This window comes from Gopherus flavomarginatus, chromosome 3 (genome assembly GCF_025201925.1).
Source record: "Gopherus flavomarginatus isolate rGopFla2 chromosome 3, rGopFla2.mat.asm, whole genome shotgun sequence".
In the NCBI taxonomy this organism is placed as follows: Eukaryota; Metazoa; Chordata; order Testudines; family Testudinidae; genus Gopherus; species Gopherus flavomarginatus.
In genome coordinates, this window is record NC_066619.1 from 99826233 (window position 1) to 99842363 (window position 16131).

General features: G+C 41.6%; 1 protein-coding gene across 1 annotated transcript in view; it reads right to left on the reverse strand.

Annotated features, from left to right (window-relative positions):
* Positions 1 to 15777, reverse strand: part of TRPM6 (transient receptor potential cation channel subfamily M member 6) — a 147722-nt gene extending 131945 nt beyond the window's left edge. The window contains exon 1 of the mRNA XM_050944118.1: positions 15313 to 15777. Coding sequence (XP_050800075.1) covers positions 15313 to 15513 — 201 coding nt within the window. The 5' untranslated portion in view covers positions 15514 to 15777. The remainder of the gene's footprint in view (positions 1 to 15312) is intronic.
* Between the last annotated feature and the right edge of the window lie 354 nt (positions 15778 to 16131).

Sequence of the window (16131 nt, forward strand, 5' to 3'; positions counted from 1 at the left end):
TAAAAGTGAAGCACAGTCATTGGCCTCTGAAATATCCAGCTTCAAGTTTCTAACATCTGTCGTAATCTGGTAGGACATTCTTGTTAAAATCTCAAGTGTAAGCAAAATAATGCAGAGTCTAATGATGCAGCTTGATTCAACACTTACCTTACTAAACAACACACAAGACTTTTTAGTGAAATACAGAGAACATGGATTCAAAGAAGCACAGGTTACAGCAAGAGAGCTTGCACAGGCCATCGATGTAGAACCAAAATTTCCATGTGCGAATGTGACACGAGTTTCAAGGAAAAAACGACAAATGGAATATGAAGGAGCAGATGAGCCCATAGACGATCCAGAAAAGAAATTTGAGGTTGAATTTTTTAATGTTGTGATGGATAAAGCAGTATCGGCTGTTGATGAAAGGTTTAATACCTTGCAAGTACACCATGAACAGTTTGGATTTTTGTATGACATAACTAAATTCAACGAAATAGGAAAACAAGAGCAACTAATGACAAAGTGCAAGAACCTAGAGAGCCTCCTGAAGCACAGTGATAGTTTTGATTTAAATGGACTTGAACTGTATGAAGAATTGAGTACACTGTCATCAATGTTGCCACATGCAAAATTGGTGATGGACATTGTACAGTTTATTCATACCCGCAAACTTGTTGACATATATCCTAATGTGTACATTGCCACTCGTATTCTACTGACAATTCCTGTAACAGTAGCATCAGGAGAACGGAGTTTCTCAAAACTAAAGCTCATTTAAAAACTATCTCCGCTCTGCAATGAGTCAGGAACGCTTAACTGGTCTTGCTATTCTTGCAATCGAACAAGACACGACTTTGTCTTTGTCTTACGATGACATTATTACTGATTTTGCAGCCAAAAAAGCCAGAAAGATTGCTTTTAATTAAAAACAAATCTTTGTTTCAATACCTCTTCATATAAATTTCCAATAAAATTTTGATAAATTAAAAAATATATTATTTGCATCATTCTGTCATATCAGAATTTTTTCTATAGTGCTGCTTCTTTAGTGCTAGTCCATCAGCATTACAGTGTGCTTAATTAAGTTAAACTGGTTTTAATAACTTGAATGTGGCAAGTTTTCCAATACTGTAAGCTTATGTTTGTGTTGCTAAAAGCAGATCAGGCACAGGGGCACAAGTTTAATAATCTCGCGTAGGGCACCATAAATCCTAAGGCCGGCCCTGTACAGGATCAATGAATTTCCTTCTAAAGCTGGGAAACTGTCAGAGGGTATATGATTCCCAGAGTCTCCACCAACCCCTACAGCAGCATTCACAGCTCTTATGTAATTCCACTTCATAACTCTTAATAGCTTCCCCCCAAAACCATTCGCTAGTACCTTTACATAATACATTTCAAATTCTACACAATTTCAAAGCTGGACTGAGAGAATAAGTAAGTTTCCCCCTGCGCCAGAAAGGAGCAGGAAAGAATTGAAAATTTGCCCCTACAAATATTTCTAAATTATTTATTTATGGGATGAAATGGTCAGGCCTTTCTACAGAATTTAAATATATATAGTGGTTGTATTATTTCCATGTTAGAGACAGCAATAATAGGCAACAATTAAAAGTTTTGGGTTGCAGGATCATCAGAATTCAGGTTAAGACGTGCGGTTAAAACAAAATGCAATAAATCTGAACTTGTGAGGTTATTGCCTTCATATCGGAATAAGATACATTAAACTACATGCAGTACAGATTTTGTGATGTTCTGATGCTCGTGAGACACTGCCTAGTTCCTTAGACAGTAATATAAACAAAAATCGCAATCAACCAAAAAAGTAAATATAACCAAACCAAAACTGGGAAAAATAAAACATAGGTTTGCAACTATCCTTCTCAATGAAGTTGAGCTCCCTAGTTCCTGTGCTAAAGGAGATGGAAAATATTGATTAATTTTCATTTACATTTACAGCCAGATGCTCAGCTGGCATTAACAGTCTATTCCAATTTACATCAGCTAAGGATCTGGCCCATAACATTTACCGAGCTCTGTTTCTTAAGTTAATGCTTTGAGGCATCTAGACTTGCACTGAGTGATCAGCAAAAAAAAATTAGCTAGAGAATACTGCATGTATTTTACAACTGAGTAAGGACTGCAGGATTTGGCAGCTAGAATTTAAAAACAGATTATTTCTCAGAGTTATTGTAATTAATTATGTAACACACTTACAGCTGGCTCCCATACTACTAGCAAAGTGCAAAGGAACTGCATTTAGGTCAAGAAATGCTGACTAATTCACTATATTTTCAAATATGTCAATCTATGATGAAAAGTGGTGCTTACTTTATTAATTTTCAGACTGGTAGTTTGAAAGCAAGTGCAGTTTTGATTTTGCATGTCCTCATCAAATCGTGCCTGCATATTCCATTTGAAATCATAGGGCTACTCCTATAAAAACAAGGAAGCAGGATTTGGCCCTCAGTCTATAATTTATATCGGTATTTCCAGATTGAGTTTTCTGCAAATTTGGATAAATAGATATAAATACAATTGTTAAAGGTCACTCTGCTTTGGACTGATCGTGTAGTTTTCTGTGGCTTTTCTATGTAGCCAAAATGCAGTCAGTGCTTGGGGTATTAATGCATTGGGCATAGAGTTCAGCTATTCAGCTAGCCAGTAATATGCTTGCTTCTTCTAAATTCCAAATCTTGCTCAGGGTGGCTATTCACAAAGCCCCAAATGCTCTTCATCTTATTGACTTCACCAAGCAAAAAGGTTCCAATCAACACACACTATTTTTGAAGCTACTTCTGGACAGCTGACTGGACAACCTGGATTTTTACCTAGATGTCTTGACTAAACATGAGCTATCGCTCTACTGTTCCTAGAAGAACTGGGCTTCACCAGATAGTTCAAAGTTATCTTTATTCAGCAATTTACATATAGTTTCTGGGTGAGCCTTACATGGTTTATTTTTATTAGACTATGTTAAATATGGCTATCACTTTATTATCTGTGTTATAAGACATGTTTTGTATGTTTATGCTTTTCAAATAAAGTTTACCAATAGACATGATGTGTTTTTTTTTCTTTTCTCACTAGTCACAGGTTTCTATTATCATGCTCAACAATCTTCATGACAAATTCTGTTTGTTTCACTTTCTTTAGTCCACTGGTTTTCAAACTATGGTCCATGGACACCTAGGAGTCTGCAGACTATGTCTAATATTTTCAAAGGTGTCCACACCTCCATTTGAAATTTTTTAGGGGTCAGCAAATGAAAAAAAAAATTTAAAAAAATCACTGCTTTAGTATCCAGTCAAGTCCATAATACACCCCCATGCTGTTCAAAATGCTCTAAATATTGACATTGAAGAAATTGACATCATCTTTTTCCTCAAAAGATTGCATGTATTCAGAGTCATACTGAATCTTAATTTCTTAGTGACAAAAACTTATCAATGAAGACCCTTCTTTCACCTGATACCTATATTGTCTCATCTCTGTCCTCTTGGACAGGAGCAGAGGGTAGGAAATCCCTCTTATCTGCAGATGGGTAAAGCAACCTTGGGGTGTGGGGTTTGTAGAGAGGGAGAGTCGAAGACTTGATAAGGAGTCATGGGAATTGCTTAAGTTCTGGGGTTTTTTTTGTTTTTAAATGAAAACAAGAGTTCATAATGTTCATAAGTGATAGGTGGCTGGGGACAGGGGCAGGGACAAAAAAGAAAACACAATACACCCTAATTAAATGGCATAAATAGTTACTGATCTGAGGGTCACTTTGGTTGGGGGCAATGTCAAATGGCACAGTAGGTACTGATTCAATGTAGATTAATTATAATTAGAGTTCAAATTATTTGGAGCCATCATGTTGTTCACATTGTTAGCCTATGTAATCACATGATCTTATTTCTGTCTTTCATTCTCCCCGCCCCTTCCCTCCAGTTGTTTGTTACATTCATTTGTTGTCTTGTGCTCCACATGGGCACAGCAGTCCACTTGCACACTACATATTACAAGATAGGGGCTTAGAGTAGAATTTTGAAAATTCTTGTCATACAGCTGCCGGCAGACAGGGTACCCTCAAGTAGCTGATCACAGCACAACCTGCAATGGTTTTCTTTGCTTCATTTCCCCAAAGCCAGACAAGTTGCCCATCCTCTTCTCCACAAACCAGACCACTGGCCATCTCATCAGCCCAGGAAAGGAATGATGTCCCTCTAGGAGTTTAATAAAAGCCCTCTTCCAGGCATTTATTAATATACATGCATCCATTTGCAGGTCTCTCAAAGTGAAACTGTTCACAAATCCCAAAAGAAAACAAGCTAAGAAAGAACAGTTCATCAGTTCTGTCATCCCTCTCCCAGGACCTCACCTCTGCAGGTCATCTACCTGAGAGGTCACAATCCATGATATCTGTGCCCCTATTCCAGGGCCTCCACCCTGCTGGCCATTTTCCAAGCTTCTTACAACTCTTCTGCAAGCAGGTTCCCCACAGCATTCCATTCTCTAGACCTCCTTTGCCTGCAAGTCTCATCGCTGCTGAATTCCTCCAGAATCACCCTCTTCACTTGAATTCAGCCTTGCCCTGGCCAAGTGAGATCTTCCCCTTTACCTGGGGGCCACTGCACAAGCCTCTGCTTGGTAAGGTTCCCCAGCTCCAACCAGTCAACTCTCTCCTGTTCTTTCTGTGCACTAGCACGCCCACCTCCCCCAGCTCCCCACTCCTACTCTTTTTTTTTTTTTTTTGAGGATGGCAGGGCGGCAACAGGAAAAAGCAAGTGCAGAACTAGCAACTTGCTCCAAGGAACCCTCAGCAGTTCCCAGCAGCTGCTGCTCCTTCCTACATCATCATCTTCTCTGTCTGAACTGCCTCCTAGGTTTTTAGAGATGCCAGGTGCTTTCTATCAGGCCCCATTGGGAGGTGGCTAGCTACTCACAGGTGAACAGGACCCATTCCTTCTTCAAGGGGCCAATCATCCTGTGACACTGAAGCAATTTAAGTGCCTAAGTCCCATTTTCCAAAGTAACTTAGGAATCTAAGCTGCCCATAGGCTTTGTCCATCAGTAAAGTGGTACAATCCCCTCTTTTGGATGATGTAGTTGTATCACTATAGGAAAGAGGAATAAACTATACCAGTATAAGATCCCTTGTGTGCCTGCAGTAATACAGGAATTAAGGTGTCATCCTGATATAACTGTTGGTTAAAAAACAGTCATACCATTAATTTTAATAATTATGCTGGTATAGAAATTGTGCGTATACCAGGCCTTAGTTTACGAGCTCTTTAGAGCAGCAGCAAAGTCTTCCTGTGTGTTTGTACTCCACCTACAACAATGGAGTCCCTATTATTACAGCCCCCCATCAGGATAACATTTCATTAAATGAAATAATCAAGGACACATATTTTTAGTAGTCTTTACTTCTGTTGGTCCTGCAGAATCAGCACAGCTGAGAGGAAGCAAACTGGATTCTACCTTTTCTGTGGAGTGAACAAAATTCCTTAAGTTCCAGCTCTGACCCTAAGAACCTCTCAATGCCCACTGGCAAAGAGTTCACTGTCATATAGCAGCACTGCCTATCAGGCCTCACAAACTCACTATACCTAACACATTGTTGTCATGGTATTTATCTATAAAGAATGTTGTGTAAAGAATTAAATGAAAACGTATACTGGTCATCCTAATCATTGCATGGTGTAGGTACAGGTAACAATTAAAAAGTTGTGGGTATGTACTAAAAATATGCTCAAACCATGAAACAAGGCAAGCTTGGTAAACAAGTTTGTCCAGACAAAGGAATTTTGGTTTGCCTGTCTGCCTAAATCTGGAATGTAAATGGAGCAGGGTAGGCCAAAGCCAATGGGATCTAACATTTGCATCTAAACTCACCAGGAACAGCAAAATAACAAGAGGATGAGAAAAGAGTCCCTGGCACCAGCACTGTGGGAACCAAGAGCAAGAATGCTTTTCAAAGGTTTACTGAACTATAAAGGCAGAGGGAGGGAGAGAGACATGGTTATCCATCACTGAGGGAAGAAAGAGGTCAGCATCTTCTGTATCCCTGAATGGTAGATCCCCAGTCATATGAGTTGGTGATGCTGAGAGGTGGCTTTATAGGAAAAATTGCCTTAGACAAGGATTGTAGCCTGTTAAATTTTAGTCTCTAGAAAGTGTGTTATACTTTTGTTTTATTTGAAACTTTTCGGTTTCTATTACCTTTGCTTAGTATCACTTAAGCTCTGGTCTTTTTAGTAAACTTATTCTTGGTTTTACTATAAGTTCATCACAGTGCAATATATTAAATTGCTGATCCTCAGATGATCTAACAGGGTGGTGTGTATACTGTCACTTTGGAGACAGCAGATTTGGTAATTTCTGGGAGTGTCCAGTGACAGGGGCTGGGTACTTCAGAGGAATGCTTTTTAATGAGGTTTGGGGCCAGAGTGCACCTAAGGTTAACCTGCAAGGCAAAACAGAGGCTGGCAGAGCTTTTGAGGAGATGCGGGGGAAGGGCAGCTATCAGACTGGCATGTACATAAGAACAGCCATACCGGGTCAGACCAAAGGTTCATCTAGCCCAGTATCTGTCTACTGACAGTGGCCAATGCCAGGTGCCCCAGAGGGAATGAACCTAACAGGCAATGATCAAGTGATATCTCTCCTGCCATCCATCTCCACCCTCTGACAAACAGAGGCTAGGGACACCATTCCTTACCCATCCTGGCTAATAGCCATTTATGGACTTAACCACCATGAATTTATCCAGTTCCCTTTTAAACGCTGTTATAGTCCTAGCCTTCACAATCTCCTCAGGTAAGGAGTTCCACAAGTTGAAATGGAGATGACATACAGTTTAATTCCAACAAGTCCTCCTTCACTGAGGCGGGGGTTACAAGGTAATTCACACCAAACCCTTACACATAAAGCCAAAGACAGTTATACAAATGTCACGCTGATTTGCACTATTTTATAACCAGCTGATTATCCCCCAACTAATAGTAGAAAATGGAGAAGGTCTGGTTATATTTCAGCCTCACTACTACATTCCAATATTTTGGAACAAAAGTATAGTTATGTTTACTTAAAAATCAATATTATGATATCAGTAATCATAACTGACTCTGTTTTCTTATGCTCCCTCCACCAGGCTTCAGGAGCAGCAGAGCTCCCTACTCAGTGCCAGCATGACTTTGCAAGCTTGTCCGTCGTGTGTGTGTGTGAGAGAGAGAGAGAACAGTATGTCCCTATGCCAGGAAAGAGGGGGTAAAAACAGTCCATTGCATCCCCCTTTGGGGCGAGGGATGAAAGCAGCACAGGCCCCAGCACTGCTCCTGGTCTGCTGGCTCTGGACAGTGTATTTCTGTAAGTGGCTACCTGGTGTGGAAGTGAGGACAGACAGCCCAGATGTGCCTGCCTTTAAGACGCAATACAGGCAGGGTACTTGCTTTTTGTGTGTGTGTGTCTCTGCTGCTGCCTTATTGGTTACTTCCAGTTTCACACGCTGTCTGGTTGACCAGTCAGTCCATAACTTTGGTGTTCGTATATTTCAGGTTCTTCTGTATTTGAAAAGTGGATTCAATTTCCTTACTGAAGTCATCATTGCAACTTTCCATAGGCAGACTTTCCCCTGTTGGAGCACTAACAGAATAAGAGCCAACACTATCCAGGGATGAATCTGGCCCTAGGACTATTAAAATCTATTATGTTTTGTTAAGACACCAGCCACTGTGGTACACAGAAGCAACTGAGAAAAACAGAATGAGAGCAGAATAGAATTTGTTGTTGCCTAGTCCATTTAGTACTTAAGATATCCCAAAGTTCTTTACAAATACATTAGACCCTCTTTTGCCTTGCATCTTATGCAGTTACTAACATTATGGGGTCGTGCTTTACACTACCTTGAACTCATGTTGCACTGCTGTAAAATAACTAAACAGGATACAGGGCAACAGAGAATCATTGCCAGAAAGGGCAGTCTAACTTTAAAACAGTTTTTTCAATGATTTAATTATACCCATGCAAAGTACAATGTGGCACTCTGAATTTGATTGATATATATTATATAAATAATAAAGCATATACAAGTGATTAAATTAAGCTAAATCGGTATACATCAATATAAAATTTAAATTGAATTAAGAGTGTCCACACCGTGTTTTGCACTGGTTTAGCCAAGTCATTTCAAAACACATTGTTAATTAAAATGGTGCATCTGAACAGAAACAACAGGTAAAAATTTCAAAAATGCTTAAGTGACTTAGGTGACTAGTCTCAATTTCAAAGGAGACTTAGGACCTTAGGTTTCATTGATTTTCAATGGGACTGAGGCTCCTAGAGGCTTTTGAAAATGGGGCTTTTAGAAGTTTTACCCAAGGCTAAATGTGGAATCCTGTAAGTATTTTGTAATAGCATGCACATGCACCCAGACACAGATTTAGTGAGATCAGATTTTGTTTTATGGACAGAAAGAATATTGACCCATATACTTTGGTTATCTGCTAGTCTCTAAAACTATTATTAGACCTCTATACTTCCACCTGGATTGTCACAGACATAGAAGAGAAATCAGAAAGTATTTTAAACTGCTATTGTCTTCCTCTGTTCTCCCTAACCCTGACAGATACATAGGTACATTTAAAGAGATGGGGTCTACCTCACCAAGAAGAGGAAGAGCATCTTCGCACAATGACTTGCCAAACTAGTGAGGACAGCTTTACACTAGGTTCAAAGGGGACAGGTGACATAAGCATAAGTATAAAACAGGTGACATTAGGGTGACCAGATGTCCTGATTTCTGGGTCTTTTTCTTATATAGGTTCCTATTACCCCCCACCCCAGTCCCGATTTTTCACACTTGCTGTCTGGTCACCCTAGGTGACATTAACAGAGGACTAAATGTTGGGGAGAGGAGAGACATGAAAAATTACAATAGGATCATAGGAGCAACAAGAGGGAAATCAGTGGGGGAATCTGCTCAACAGCTCAGATGTCTATACACAAATTCAAGGAGTATGGAGAATAAACAGGAAAAACTGGAAGTATTAGCACACAGTCTAAATTATGACTTAATTGGCATCACAGAGGCTTAATGGGATAAGTCACATGACTGAAATATTGGTATAGAGGGGTGTAGCTTTTTCAGGAAGGACAGGCAGGATAAAAAGGGAGGAGGTGTTACACTATACATCGAGAATATATTTACTTGCTTTACGGTCCACAATGAAGTTAAAGGCAGACCAGTTGAAAGACTCTGAGTAAATATAGAATGGATAAAAAATAGGGATGACATCATGGTAGGGGTCTATCATAGACTATCAAATCAGGAAGGAGGCGGATGAGGCATTTCTAGAACAAATAACAGAAATATCCAAGCCACATAAACTGGTAGCAATGGGGAACTTTATCTACAAGACATTAGTTGGAAAAGTAATACGGCAACACACAAAATTTCTGGTAAGTTCTTAGAATGTATTGGGGATAACTTTTTGTTTCAGAAAGCGGAAGAAGAAACCGGGGGCAGCCATTTTAGACTCGATTCTGACCAACAGGGAGAAATTGGTAGCAAATCTGAAAGTGGAAGTTAATTTGGGTGAAAATGATCATGAAGTGACAGATTTTGAGATTCTAAGGAAAGAAAAGAATGAGACCAGTAATGTAAGGACCATTGGCGCCGACTCTGTGGGTGCTCCGGAGCTGCAGCACCCATGGGGAAAAATTAGTGGGTGCTCTGCATCCACCAGCAGCAAGCTCCCCCTCCCACCCCATGCTGTCCTTCCCCCCGAGCGTGTTGCATTCCTGCTCATCTGCCTACCTCCCAATGTTTCCCACCTGGCCGCTGCCAAACTGCTGTTTGGCAGCATTAGCAAGCTCTGGGAGGGAGGGGGAGGATCAGGAATGTGGTATGCTCAGGGGAGGAGGCAGAAAAGAGACGGGGCCAGGGTGGAGATTTGGGGAAGGAGTTGGAATATTGGCAGGGAGGTGGCGGATTTGGGGGTGGACTTTGGGGAAGTGGTGGGAAGAGGCAGAGAAGGGGCAGGGCCTCATGGAAGGGCTGGAGTGGGGACGGGGCCAGAGGCAGAGGTGGGTCAAGCACCCACAGGAAAGAGGGGAAGTCAGTGCCTCTGGTAAAGACAATGGACTTCAAAAAAGGAGGCTTTAAACAGACTCTGAGAACTGTTAGGTAAGGTCCCAAGGGAAGAAAATCTAAGGAAAAAAGGAGTTCAAAGAGCTGACAGTTTCTCAAGGATAAAATATTGAGGCACAACTGTAAACTATCTTGATGCAAAGGAAAGATAGGAAGAATATAAGAGACCATCAGGAGCTCTTTAATGACCTCAAAATCAAAAAGAAATCCTACACATAGGTGCAAACTTTCTAATTTACCTGGGGGGTGCTTGACCCGTGCTCTGTCCCAGGCCTCCCCTCCACCCCATCTTTGCCCCGCCTCTTCCCACTCCTGCCTCGTTCTGCCTCCTCCCCCTCAGCGCCTCCTGCATGTCACTGAACAGCTAATCCTGGCTGGTGGGAGGTGCTCGGGGGGAGGGAGAGGAGCTGAGCACCAACTATTTCTTTCCTGTGCATGCTCCAGCCCCAGAGCACCCATGGAGTCAGCACCGATACTAGGGAGAAAAAACTTTCTAACTCTAAGCATAGTTAAATTCTGGAATTGGCTTCTAAAGGAGATTGTGGAATCCCAGATTTTTAAGAACACATCGGGCAAGCACCTGTCAAGGCTAGCCTAGGTATAATTGGTCCTGTTTCAGCACAGGGGGCTGGACTTCATGACTTCTTAAGGCCCCTTCCAGCCCTACATTTCTATGATTTTATAAAATTGACTGAGGAGAGAGAGTATTAAGGGGGAAAAAATTCCTTTTCCTAGAGCTGCTCACTACAAGATATCCTACACTTCCTCTAACATCTGGCACGGACTACTTTATGTAAGCTGAAAAGCTTGTCTCTTCCACCAACAGAAGTTTGTCCAATAAAAGACGTTACCTCACCCACCTTGTGTCTCCACATACTCACTAGACTAACATGGGCAGTTCCTATTTTCCTGAATATAACAGTTACAAGGACTTCAACAATAGTCCCATATCAATGAGCAAGCGTATTAGGCAAACCTCAGCTAGTGTAATAGCTGCTTGCAGTGCTGTTGTATCTGTGTTGGTCCCAGGATATAACAGAGACAAGTTGGTGAGGTAATACCTTTTACTGGACCAAACCTGCAGATAAGAGAGACAAGTTTTCAAGTTTACACAGAGCTCTTCTTCAGGTCTGGGAATTATACTCAGAATGTTACAGCTAAATAGGAGGTGGAACAGATTTGAATAGTACATATTTCAAGGGACCAACCATTCAAGGTGAAGTGGTCCGTTAGCATTTAGTGCACTGGATGAAGTACACCACATGTTGGGATAGGCATGTGTAGGACCCATGGATCTCGTAAGGTGTGTTGTGGAGAGTGTTGATCTTTGTAGTAAAGGAGATGTGTCTGCGGGTTTTTTTAATCTGTTGTTCTGGTATGATCTGGTGCCACTTTAAGTTGGCATGTCCTGGTTTGTGGGAAGCTTGCTTCTATGATGATGTTAGAGCAGTGGTTCTCAAACTTTTGTATTGGTGACCCCTTTCACACAGCAAGCCTTTGAGTGTGACACCCCTCCCCAATAAATTAAAAACACTTTTTTATATTTAACACTATTATAAATGCTGGAGGTGAAGCAGAGCTTGAGGGTGGAGACTGACATCTTGCAACCCCCTAAGGGGTCAGGCCCCTCAGTTTGATAATCCCTGTGTTAGAAATGTTTCTTTAGTTGTTTGAAGGCCAGAAAGGGAACCTCAGGAAAGATTTCTTTCAGGATGTGGTCCTGTTAAGGTATTTTTCCCACTTTGAACTTTAGCATCCTAAAAGTGGGGACCTGCATGCACCCTTCTAAGCTTAATTCCTAGCTTAGATCTGATTGTGCCGCCACCAGCCAAAAATATAGTGTTTTGGCACACTTCCTATTCCCCCAAAATCTTTCCTGGGGAACCAAGACCCAAACCCCTTGGGTCTTAAAACGAGGAGAAATAAACCATCCCCCTTCCTTTCCCCCTCCCAGACTTTCCCCTCCCTGGGTACCCTGAGAGGCTACACTGATCCAAACTCCTTGGGTCTTAAAACAGAGAGGAATTAACCTTCCCCCCCAACTCCTTTCCCCCCACCAATCCCTGGTGAGTTCAGACCCAATCCCCTTAGGTCTTAAACAAGAGGGAAAAAAATCAATCGGGTTCTTAAAAAAGAAAGCTTTTAATTAAAGAAAGAAAAAGTAAAAATAATCTCTGTAAAATGAGGATGGAAAATGTTTACAGGGTATTCAAATTCATATAGCCTAGAGGGACTGCCTCCCTCCTAGCCTGAAATTCAAGTTACAGCAAACAGAGGTAAAATCCTTCCAGCAAAATACACATTCACAAGTTAAGAAAACAAACATAAGACTAATCTGCCTTTTCTAGCTAGTACTTACTATTTTGAACATGAGAGACTGTTTCAGAAGATTGGAGAAAGACCTGGTTGCACGTCTGGCCCCTCTTAACCCCAAGAGGGAACAATGAACAAAACAAACAGCACAAACAAAGACTTCCCTCCACCAAGATTTGAAAGTATCTTGTCCCCCCATTGGTCCTCTGGTCAGGTGTCAGCCAGGTTTACTGAGCTTCTTAACCTTTTACGGGTATAAGAGACATTAACCCTTAACTATCTGTTTATGACAGGTCCCCATCAAATATAGGTTGTAATTGTTTAATGATATCCCATATAGGTGGGGTGGTAGATGATAACCACAGATGGGCAGTTGGAGAGAGTTACTTTTCTTATTGAGGCAGGTTTTCTCTGTGTATTAGGTGGCCCATGTGATCTACTTCTGTGGTGGAGTGTCCTTGTTTGGTAAAGGCAATTTTAAGCGCATTAAGGTGTGTAATTTTCCTCTTTGGAAAATTTTCTGTGGTATCCAAGTGCCTGGCTGTCGATAACAAATTGCTATGTGTGTTTGGGCTGGTTACTGGATCTATGAAAGTAGATGTGCTGATCTGTGGGTTTCTGGTATATAGTTGCCTGTAGGGTTCCATTGTTGAAGCTGATTGTGGTGTGGTCCGGGAAGTTGAGCTAACCTGGGAGTGTTCTAGAGGTAGTTTAATGGATGGGTTGAAGTTGTGGTGGAAATCTATGAAGAAGTTTAACAATGTGATAAGCAGCAAATGATCTAAATTGCCACTATGTGGACCCTTATCACTTCAGATAAACACAGTAGGTTGTCAGATTGTTATAATATGCCACAAGCAATTCAAAAGGAATCCAGTAAACTGGTTTGAAAACACAAAATGTCTTTCCATTAAAAATAATTAAACCATAGCCAATAATTCCAATCTTAGATACTTAAAAGTTAGACTCCTAAAGCCATATTTAAGCTCCTAAATAAAAGTAAGCTGATTGTAGAGGTGCTGAGAACTACAACTCCCACTGATTTCCATGAAAGCTGTACTGCACAGCACCTCTGAAAATCAGCTCTTATTTAGGTGCCCAGATAGGAATTTAGTGGAATAGAGACACAAGATGTAAAGTGTTGGTCTCATTTTTACTGGTGTTCAGGAAGATTCATTTTATACTTTTAAAATGATATTCACGCACGATTTGTTTGCACAAAGGCATCATATTTGACTGCAGATATATCTCTCATCTTAGTGGCTACAAACAATACTGAATTTTATTAGCTGACTCTGAAGGGATTATGCTTGTGATCTATTGCTGAAGGATGCGAAACAGATGGGTCTGTATAGCATGTCACCAACTCAAAGTGCATGATAATGACTGAATAAAGACTGGGAGTGGATGGTCGCTACAAAAACTAATTTTCCCCTGCTGATACTCATACCTTCTTATCAACTGTTTGAAATGGTCCACCTTGATTACATTGGCCTCATTCCCACTACAAAAGTGATTTTTCACTGACCTACCACTTGGTAAGGCAACTCCCATCTTTTCATGTGTTGTCTCCTGTATCTTCCACTCCATGCATCTAATGAAGTGGGGTTTAGCCCACAAAACCTTATACTCAAATAAATTTGTTAGTCTCTAAGGCACCACAAGGTCCTGATACAGACTAACATGGCTACCACTCTGAAACCTGAATGCTAGGTGTTTTTCTTAAAGCTACAGATCCTGGAAGCATGTGACTCTCATCTCTTATTTTGTAAAGTCATTTCTAGAGATCACAGTTGCACAGAAAATTGAAATCCTAATGGCTCAAAAACCAGAAGGCAATTTTTATATAGTGTAAAACCACAAGATTTGTTGGTGCCTGACTCAGGACATTTGAATACCTGGGGTTGGGAACACTGTTGTACAGTGCTGGTGTAATGAAACATCAATTTTGTTTGAGGCCTTTGACTACTACCACAATACAAATATTAAATAAAATTAAATTAAAAAATGGGGAATCTGATGGTACAAGTCCATATCTACACAAATATCTACAATCATTAGCGCTAAACAACAAAACTATTTTTTTTAAAAACCACCTGAAAATCAGCATGGAGACCCAAGGAACCCATTCTCTCCTCCATGTCATTTTTCCCTTTCAAGCTAAATGTGTTGTTGGTTACAAATGAATGTAAACGTTACTCATTAAACACAGCTACTCGTTAAACAGCAGGTAATATCCCCAGCCAGTGCAAAAAAAATATATAATTGTCTTATCTAAAGGCATTACTGCTCTAGGGAGCCGGATATGCATTCCTTACTCAGAGGATAGTCCCATAGTCAACGGGAGTTTTGCCTGATTAAAGACTGTGTTTCTTCAGAATCCCTTCAGCTCTGTCCTCATCTCCATCCCGGCCACGAAATGGTTGGGGGATCGTTTCTCTGCGACCCCCAGGGTTCAGTCTGTGTAAGTGCATTTTGATAACGACAAACATACACTTTACATCCACAGTGCATGGCTCGTTGTAGCAAAACATAGAGCAGTAACAGAACCTTCCTCCACAACACGATATTAAAATGAACTTGGGGGGTGGAGAGAGAGAGAAGCTTTCAAGATACACTAAATCACATCAAAGTAAATTAAGCCGCAGAACCAGACTTGCCGCACCCACGTTCTCTCCCTGGTGCTGCTTAAAGCAGCTGGGCTGGGTGCTTGGAACGGAGGTCAGCTTGTAAAGGGTTAAGGGCAGAGGTGGCAGCAGCAGAACCGGGAGGAAGCAGGCGAGCCCTAGGACCAAGGAGAAGCTGCAGAGGAGGACAATTAAGGATCGCAGCCTAACACGCCCCCTCCCGCTGCCCCCCGCAGACAGCGGAACTCGCCTTACCTTCAGCGGGACTGTCATCTCGTCCTGCTTCTTCCTGCTAGCTTGGGGCTGGGAATCGGGACTGGTTTGCAGGTCTCTGTGCTCATCCCCCCCAGACAGCCCTTCGTGACCAGGGTGTCGCCATCCCCCTCCCCGCCTGCTGCTCCTGCACACCGAGCCTAGCTGCGAGAAGAGGAGATCCCTCCAAGTGGGCATCTCCATCTCCTCCTGCCGGGCTCCATAAAGACTTGATCCTTGGACCACTGCTGGAGAGGGGGTGGTTAATGTTCCTCTCCCCTTATCGGTGACTTAATCTCTCTTTATGGCTCTTCTTCAATCAGAAGGCTCTGCAGGGCGCTCACGGAACAAGCCGTGGCTCATTTGCACAGCAGTTTAGCAACGAGTCACAACAAGGTCACGGTGTGCATCATCCACGCGGAAGTATCTTTGCTGCGGCTCCTGCCACAGCCATCCCAGCATGACACACCCTGAAGCATCGCGTTGCTATTATGAAGTATAAGCAGGGGAGGTGGGTTTTTTGGGGGAGGGATGGGGGGTTTGAGTGTTTGAAAGAGCAGTTACAGTTTAGGGATAAAATCAAAACTTCACGAGGAACCAGGTATGGTGTAAAACTAGGTTTGGGTGCAGGGAGGTTCCAAAAAAATCCTGCAAAGTTTCAAATTTTTGAAAAATAAACAGGAAAAAAATTTTTGCTACTTGTTGCTCTCACTTTCCCAGCTCTACCAGAGATGGTGGTTAAGTAACAGAGAACTGTACAAAAGAGCACTGATAAGATTTTTTTTTTAATTGTGCAGCCCTCTATATCAGGTACCCATAGGC